At 37.7% G+C, this 9,758-nt stretch overlaps 1 protein-coding gene across 1 annotated transcript; it reads right to left on the reverse strand.

Moving 5' to 3' along the window:
- Window positions 1-1,349: 1,349 nt before the first annotated feature.
- Window positions 1,350-1,961, reverse strand: LOC145045316 (zinc finger BED domain-containing protein DAYSLEEPER-like). Its single transcript, XM_078993654.1, has one exon. It carries the CDS (start codon window positions 1,959-1,961, stop codon window positions 1,350-1,352), a length of 612 nt encoding a protein of 203 aa, XP_078849780.1.
- Between the last annotated feature and the right edge of the window lie 7,797 nt (window positions 1,962-9,758).

Below are 9,758 nucleotides of genomic sequence, written 5' to 3' on the forward strand. Positions count from 1 at the left end.
TCTACTCCTATGTGGACTAACGATTCTACCAATTGTAGAAAAAGAAGACTCTGAAGCAACAGTGGAGATAGGAATGGCTAATACGTCTTTTGCAATCAAACAAAATGTAGGATACTTAACCCCATTTAACTTCCACTAACCTAACAAATCAAACTCATGAATCCGGGGTAAAGTGTCTTCCTCTAAGTACCTTTCTAATTCATTTTTCACAAAAACTTCACTAGTAGTAGAATTCCATGAAAAGAAAGCATCTAATGAGTCCATGTCACTTGCGGGAGCTGCATCTCGACTAGAAGTGGGCTTAGTAGTAATATCATCATTACTTGCTTGACTCATAACACGTGACTCATATCGCAAATATATATCTTCACAAATTTGACGCACTTTCTGAATTTCATCTTTTGCATTATCTACTCCATAGACAATAGGAAAAAAATACTCTAGGAGCTTCATCTTAAACCTTGGATCCAATATTGTCGCCATAGCCAACACCCCGTGACTTTCTTTCCAATACTCGTCAAACTTTGTAATCATATTTTGGGACATTTCTCTTATTTCAATGAAACTAGATGTATCCCATTTCTTTATAGCAATCTTTATTTCACATATTTTAGGGAAAAAATGTTGGTTGTTGGATATTTTGTTCCCGAAAATAATTTCGTGACATTATAAAAGATTTTTAGTCTATCACAAAGCTCACTTGCCAAAGCCCACTCTTTCTCATCAGGTGCATTCTTATATTGGGGTTCACGTTATTGTAACCGATAAAACACCTTCTTGTATTTCAAATCCGTGGAAAGCATTAAATACATAGAATTTCATCGTGTTTTACAATTAACAACTAGGTTTTTTCACAAGAAACATTCTCACACTTTGCATTTTTTTTTTAAATGTATCATGTCTTTTTGGTGTAGCTGTCCAAAAACTACAGTTGTTACGTACTTTCTCAATCCCATGTCCAAAAACATCCAACCCACTCCTCACAATTAAATTCAAAATATGCGTAGCACATCGCATATGAAACAAGCTTCTACCCAAAATCAAGCTATCAAAAGGTAGTTTTTCTACCATCAAATCTATCATGCAATTATTTGTTGAACAATTATCAACAATTAAAGTTGATAATTTTTATCTATGTTCCAGTCCAACAAACTATTCATCAACACATTAGTTAGTTTCTCAGCAGTATAGGGACATGGCACATATATAAACCTACCAGTTAACAAAATAAATTCAATTTAATTAAAGAATGCATATTGATTGATTAAAGAAATCAATATAAGTTAAGTATTACCTCAAAAGACGACTTTGTAATTGCCAAGAATCATCAATGAAATGGGTTGTCACTGTCATGTATCCTTTTTTTGGTAGTTGGCAGTCCACATGTCGGTAGTTATTGCAATCCTACATTGAATACTCTCCAAAAAATGCATCATCCTTGCCTTTTCCTCACCGTACAACTTCATGACATCAGATCTAGCTGTGTTTCTACAAATAGGCCTAAAAAGTGGTTGGAGCCCCTGACAAAAATCTCTAAAGGCTTCGTGTTCAACAATTCTAAGTGGGTAATCATGTTTTGTGATCATTTTAGCAAGATCGGTTCGCGAATCGTCATAATTAAACCAATGTGTTGCTAAAATTGATCCCCTACTTTCATCCATCTTAGATCTTTTTCCGGTTAACTGACTCTGAAAATCATCAATTTTCTTTTGCCCCATTCGTATTTTGCATGACTTATGGTGAGAATACATCCATTTGGTTCCATTTTTGGTTGTATAAGTAATTTCCTTTCTACAATACTTACAAACAGCCTTTTTGGTTCCATTAACTTCTTCATAGGTGAAATGATGCCACATTGGAGATGTGAATTTAATTTGTTTCTCATTACAGTTAACTGCAGAATTGGCAGTATCATTAACCGTGTTTGAATCATTGGGTTGATTCGGTTCTGCTGAAGACATGAATACAAAAATCTGAAAAAGATTCACACAAACAATCGGTAAGAAATCATGTATATGACTTATCTAGCTAAAAATACATGTATGGAGACATTGAGTAATTTGACAGCATTTATTAATTTCACACAAGTTTTTTTTATAGCGTATATAATAACTGGACACTATGAACACTGGTGGTTGAATTTCCTTATCAAACATTAATTTACATTGGAAATCAGATCTAAAATGAAATAAAATAAAATGGCAATGATTGTTGTCTAGTTGTTGGGTAAGCAAAATGCATAGGAAAAGAGAATATATATATATATATATATATATATATATATATATATATATATATATATATATATATATATATATATATATATATATATAGAATGAAATGACAGAATAATTGTAGCCCTAACATTGGGATAAGAATAATCTACAACATGAAACACAATCTAAACAAAATCTTTATTTGGTTTATTGGTTGATGTTTACTGGTTATAAGGCCAAAAAAAAGGAATTTATGTCATGGATGAATTAATAGTGATACAGATGGTGGTCCATGATGGAAACTCTTGCCATTTGGGAAGTGAAAGATGGTTGTTTCCATAAATTTTGCAACAAGATACAATAAAGATAATGGTTTTATGAAGTCAAAGAGTTATCTGAACTTTAGATATTGATATAGAAGTTCAATAAGGTACAAAGATAATTATTCATCATGGGACAGAATGCCTTTTGCCATGAATCATTTATATATGTATTCTTCCATGTGAAAAAAGACAGGCCCACAAACACTTCAACATGAGTTTCAAGTGTGTGTTAGTTATCAATGAAGTTGCATCGTATTTAATATCTATCAAATTGGTTTCAGTCGTGCAAGCATGATTTTTTCTGCCCCTAAGGTTCAGTTGATACAGGTTTTTGAACAGTTAGATACATCAAGTGAAGAACCTGAGACATTTGTGAGTTATTTATATTTCAAATAGTCAATTGATCTTTAGTTCTTTACAGAGTTAAACTTGAGAAGTTGTCAAACACTTTATCTAAACATGTGTTAAGTCAGAAGTTGCAACATTACCATGGAAACTGGAATGCAGAAAGGGATCGTTGCGAGCCTGTGACGCTGCCTCACTGCCTCCTTGGTTATCTACTCGCTTGTCATCGACGGGAGTTGGAGACGATGAGAAGTCACAGTCGGAGTACAGTACAGGTCCTACGAGACTCAGGAAGAAAGGATGAAGGAGGAAGCTGAAGTCGGATTGTAGGAAGTCGGAACCTAGTCGTCTTCAATTCTTCATTTGTAGAATGAGTAAATGTAAATTGAGTAATCGACGGAACACTGAAAAGTTCAAGCGATCAAGCCCTAATTTCTTATTTTTTATTTAAATATAAACGGTGCCCCCACGGGAGTACGCGACGGAAATACTCACTCCCGCTCCCGGTCCCAAAAATAAACGGGGGTTAATATCGCCCCAACTCCCGCTCCCGCTCCCGAATTTTTTTAAAAATTAGTCCCGTACGGTATCGGGGTCCAGCGGGGATTTTTGACATCCCTAGTTCGAACCTCCAAAATATCAAACGAAATCTGGAATACGCTGAAGGAAAAGTACCAGGGTAGTGGGAAGACTAAAATTAGTCCAGTCAAACAATGTCTGATTGTGTCACGCCCCAAAAACCGAAGGCGAAAACATTTCCGGGGTTGACTCCACGTTGAGTATCAAATCCAATGCACATAGTAAGTAAAGTAAAACAACCATTACATTACATATAGAAAGTTTTTACAATTGTTTCAAAAGTAAAGTTATACAGTTGTGATACATAGTATATATATGAACAAAAGTAAGACGAGTCTTCTCCGTACTCCGTCTTCGCCAAAATGGATCATCGGGTACCTGTCTAACGTGGACCTGAGAATACAAGCGGTTTGAAAATCAGCATAAAGCTGGTGAGTTCATAAGCGGTTTTGTTTTGTGAAAATGTATCAGTTTCCTTTCTAGTTTCTGAAAATGTTACGACCCAAGAAAATCCCACATTTTCATAAAAGTAATGTTAGGTTAACTGTTAGGTTACACTGTTCTGGTTATGTTCAACTGTGATCCCAGGAAAATCCCATATTTTCCTAATGTGAAAGATGTATACTGAAAAACATGATTATCCTTGTAATGTACTTGTTAGTTTACCAACCTGAAATGTAATGTAAAAGATGTATTCACCAAACCAAAATGTAATGTAAAATATGTACTCTGAAAATGTATTAGTTTTAACACGTTTATAAAACTAACATATACCAAGTAAACTAGTTACTTAATCCATTATTACTATTATGTAAATCTCTATTATCCAAATTGCGAGTTCCATAACCATACAGTAGACTAATTAGGGCAATAAATAGTCCATCACCCTATATGACTTTCGTCACCCTTGAACCTTTCGGTTCGGCTGTAGCTAGCAGCCAGGTGTGGGGTAGTCAACTCCGTATAGATCTATACACTCAAGTCACGCTCTCTAAATTCCAGGGATTCTAGTTACGGGGGTGGTCCTCCACTCGCGTATCTCTGTGGAGTGTTCACCGAGGACGTGTCTCCAATTATAGGATTAACAAATATACTAGTAATAATACTGAAAAATTAATTGACTATCCTCCACTTGCGTATCTCTGTGAAGTGTTACCAAGGACAAAACCATGTTCAATTGATATGCTTTTTAACTATTATATTCTGGGAAAACATTTGTGAAAATATAAATACTACAATTTATAATGTAATTCACAAATAACATGATAATGTGTCCTGTAGGTTCAAACGGTTACTTGTTACGACTGTTAGTGTTAAAAGCATATGTAATGTAAAACACAACGTATGTAAAACAAGTTTTTGAGTACAAGTATCACTTGTACTTTGCTTGTATTCCCCCCTGAAAACAGTGAAAACATTGAAAATGGGTAGGGGTATGAACTCACCAGATGAGGAAATGTGACAATTTCGGATGCTAAACGTTGGTTCGGGGCTTGATTACTCTCGATGTTCCTATGTAAAATGGAAAAATGTCCATATATATCTAATTAGATTTACAATTACTAATTAGATGGAACATTACACTCCAATGAACTAAAACACCTCAAAACGAGTGTTTGGAGTGACCCGGGTGACATCTACGGACGTGTAATGATGCGAGGGACTTGGAATTTGAGTTTACTCTTCAAGAGTAAACTACCTAATGAGTTTTCAGCCATATATCCCCTACATACATGATTTCACGGCCGTGAACTCATGATTGGGTGATTTTGAGTGCCAAATGGCTTAAATGGACATGGGGAATGCTAGAATGGATTTTTCTAATGCCTTGGAATGAATTGTATGGACATATACACCAATTATGGGAGTTCACAGCTGTAAACATGGAGTTTATGGCTATAAACTCCCCCAAGCTCAAACCAGATTTATTTTGTGATGCTTAGGACAATCACATGTGATTCTAACTAATTTTCCAAGCCTTGGTATGAATTTAGGGTACCATTTGACACATAATTAGGAGTTTACAGCCCCGTAGCATATTCTATGGCTGTAAACTCTCAAATGAAGGGTGTTTGACATGTTTAAGGTTCCCAAACTATTTTTAGATGATTCTAGGATTCATTCCAAGGCTTTTGGTGAAGTTACAAGGCATTCTAACATGTTTAAATGAGTTTACTCTCCATGTTTGAGGGGTTTACGGACCAAGCACATTCCTTGGTCGTAAACTCTTGTTTTTCTTTCAAAATCCATGTCTAGGGTGTTTTAAGTCCGGGTTTGTAAGCCTTAAGGTCATATTTATGTCCCAATGTTGGTTTAGAAGGGTTAAAGTGCTTAAAAACCCCCATTATTATGTGTTTACGGCCCAAGCATGATCCTTGGCCGTAAACACATGTTCCAGGTCCAAAATCACATTTTAAACACAGATTTGAAGGCCTAAGAGGTTGAATAACAATTTAGGGATGTTACCTCAAAGATTTGGAGCCTTAAATCAATGTTTTGGACCTTAAATCTTTGGTTTAGGAGAGAAGTTAGAGAGAGAGTAGTGAGAGAGAAAAAAGCTTCAAATGGAGGCTTAGATCACTTTAAATAGTGTCTAAGTTTTGGACACGGTGGAATTCTACCCGATACCGACATTATACGATGCTTTTGGTCGCACCCAATTTAATTACCATAACCCGATATGGTCGATTCTAAATGTTTCCGACTATTAAAATGAAGTGTTAAAGTAAGTTCTAAACATATTTAGATACTCATTAAGTCATAATAGAATGCCACAATTATGACTTAATTTAATGACGAAATCGAAATCGAATTTGAAAACGACGATTGGTTGATCGAATTGGATTACGAAAAGAGTTACAAGCAATGATACGGAATTTCGGGTTGTTACATTATCCCCCCCCCCCCCCCCGGCCGTTAGAGGGAATGTCGTCCCAAAATTCAAAATTAAGATACAATACAAGATCCAAATCATGGATCTAGAAAGAGTTGCGGATACTTCTGTTTCATTGAGTCTTCACGCTCCCAAGTGAACTCCGGTCCCCGCTTGGCATTCCAGCAAACCTTCACTAACAGGATGCGACTTTGCTTTGTACGTTTGACTTCTCGATCCATGATTTCAATCGGTTCCGATCTCGATCTCGTCTAAAGGAATCACTAGGGTTTCATCGGACAAACACTTCTTGAGATTTGAAACATGGAAGACGGGATGGATGTTACTGAGCTCGTGAGGTAAACGAAGTTTATAGGCTACCGGACCGATCCTGGCGAGGATCTCGAAGGGTCCAATGTACCTAGAGTTAAGTTTCCCACGTTTACCAAAACGTACAGTGCCTTTCCAGGGCGAGACCTTCAACAGGACACGGTCTCCAACCTGGAATTCTAGAGGTTTCCGATGGTTATCAGCGTAACTCTTTTGGCAATCTCGTGAGGCTTTCAATCGGTCTCGGATTTGGGTGATCTTCTCGGGGATTTTGCGGATGATTTCAGGACCAGTGAGAGCACTTTCAGGAAATCGACTCTTGGCTAGCTACGTGTCCCCTACCTCGGCCCAACACAGAGGGGATCTGCACTTGCAACCGTAGAGGGCTTCGAACGGGGTAGCCTTGATGCTGGTATGGTACGGTTGTTGTACGAGAATTCGATCAATGGAAAATGTGTGTCCCACGACTTGCTGAAATCAATGACACATGCCCTCAGCATGTCTTCCAGGGTTTGGATAGTTCTCTCACTACGTCCGTCAGTCTGAGGGTGATAAGCCGTGCTCGTATCTAGTTTAGTTCCAAGAGACTTCTGAAGAGACTGCCAAAACCTTGAGGTAAACCTGCTATCTCGGTTAGAGATAATGGACTCAAGTACACCGTGCAGTCGAACCACCTCCTAGATGTAGATCCGTGCAAGTCTTTCCATTTTGAACGATTCTTTTATTGGGATGAAGTGAGTGGATTTGGTCAAACGATCGACAATTACCCAAATGGTATCGTACCCACTCGGAAACTTGGGTAACTTATGATGGGTTTTGAGCATTCTAACACTTCCTAAGTGTACATGCAACCCTAATAACCTTGGATCTATGTTTGTCTAATTGTCATGCAAAGTTGAATTCCAAGGTTATATTCCTATCTAGCATACATGGGGAACAATTTTAACATAAAGTATAGATAGAATAACTTACCTTGTTGTTGTTTGTGTTCCTTGAAACCTTGTGAGCCTAGCACCCCAAGTGTGATGCCTCAAATGCTTCACACAACACCAAATGCTCTTGGAAGAACTTATGAGAGAACACACACTTCTTCAAAATCGGCCAAGCCCTCTTATTTCTTAGTGTAGCCGATTTTAGGTGGAGAACATGTTACTTATATAGTGTTGACACATCTAGGGTTAAACCCTAATGTGTCATGACTCTTCATTTCCATGACCCATGGGTTTGTAACTCCCATGGAGCATCCATGGAGCATCCTATGGGTGGAACCCAACTTGATAGTCCATGGAGCCTTTTAGCCCACTATACAAGATATGGATTATTTACATAATCAACCCATATATTTAATTAGTTATCTTTTGATCACTTAATTAATTCTAAATTAATTCTTGATCAAACTAATCAAATAATATTATTAATATATTAGAACTTATAATATATTAATAATCTCCAAGTGTTATTACTCTCAATTAGTCTATCCAATTGCATGGTGCCATGCAACCCAAATGGACCATGTCGGGTCGGGTCAAGTACATACCAGAAATAGTTATGGACTTAGACACCTTATCCAACAGTCTCCCACTTGGATAAGTCTAATAACTATTACTGCAACTATGACTTCAGGAACCGATCGGCAATCGTAGCTCTTTTTTGAAGGTTTCTCGAAACTGAGAAGATGATGGTACGCCATTTAAGATAAGTGATCATATAATCCTCTGTTCTAGATATCAGTCGGACAAATACATGGAACAATGTCTTACTTATTGTCCAACAATTTGTTTCCCGATTTTCGATTTGTTTGACAAAGAACTTCATTGAACACATCAATTTAGTTCTGACCGGGCCCGGTACATAGGTCAAAACAAAATCATCGAGGGGCCCAGATATCAGCTTCTAATCCAAGAAGGAACAGATAAACTTCGACTCATATGTTTGTTCTACTACTCATTGAATTACACACAAGAGCGCGATTTATAACATCGAGTTACCAATGCGTTTTTCGTACAATCAATGCATAACCAACTTGTAAGTAACAAATCATATCTCTAGGTTTAAAGACTTATATGATATTACCGTCTCACGATCACTCAAGATAGAATTCCATGAAGTGATTCCAGTGAGCGTGGGTTGAGTCCAATGCTCAGAACTTATGAGCACTCATGATTGTTGTAGCCTTGTCCCAGACCTCTACAACCAAACATGACAGTCTTGATTCATACCTACTTCCGACATATGACCGACTGTGGAGGTTTGAATAATATGTTATACCAAACAAAATTATTCTGGAAGTCAAAACATGCAAAAGAAATATAGTAAACGATCGACAAGAGATAGTAACACTTTACCCATAAATAAAACACTTTTATTCATCATCAAATGTCAATTACACTTTACAAATTTCGAGGTTATCTAACTACTAAATCTAATATCATCCTTCAGCCCTATGCTCCGAGCATGCTGGAGATGCTTAACCCGAGTTAGTCCCTTCGTGAGGGGATCTGCCAGATTCTCATCTGATGATACCCTCTTTGCCACGCGGAGTCCTTCTTCGATCCGATGTCTGATGAAATGGTATTTTCTGTCGATGTGTCTGGATCTCCCGTGATCCCTTGGTTCCTTGGCTAAGGCAACAGCACTTTCACTATCACAGAAAATTTCCATTGGCTCTTTAATAGCTGGTACAACTCCAAGGTCTCCAATGAAGTTCCTCAGCCATAACGCCTCCTTTGCCGCTTCGCTAGCTGCAATATACTCTGATTCACAAGTAGAATCTGCCACTGTCTCTTGCTTGGAACTCTTCCAAGAAATTGCTCCTCCATTTAGGGTAAAGACCCAGCCCGACTGAGAGCGGAAGTTATCCCTATCAGTCTGGAAGCTAGCATCACTATACCCTACAACTCTCAAGTCATTACTCCCACCGAGGGTAAGGACCCAGTCCTTAGTCCTTCGTAGGTACTTGAGAATATTCTTTACCGCAGTCCAGTGTGCCTTGCCAGGGTTCCCCTGAAACCTGCTAACCATGCTCAGGGCAAAAGCTACATCAGGTTGAGTACACGTCATAGCATACATGATCGATCCTACAGCCGAAGCATA

The sequence above is a fragment of the Lactuca saligna genome, chromosome 5 (assembly GCF_052625555.1).
Source record: "Lactuca saligna cultivar CGN05327 chromosome 5, ASM5262555v1, whole genome shotgun sequence".
NCBI lineage: Eukaryota > Viridiplantae > Streptophyta > Magnoliopsida > Asterales > Asteraceae > Lactuca > Lactuca saligna.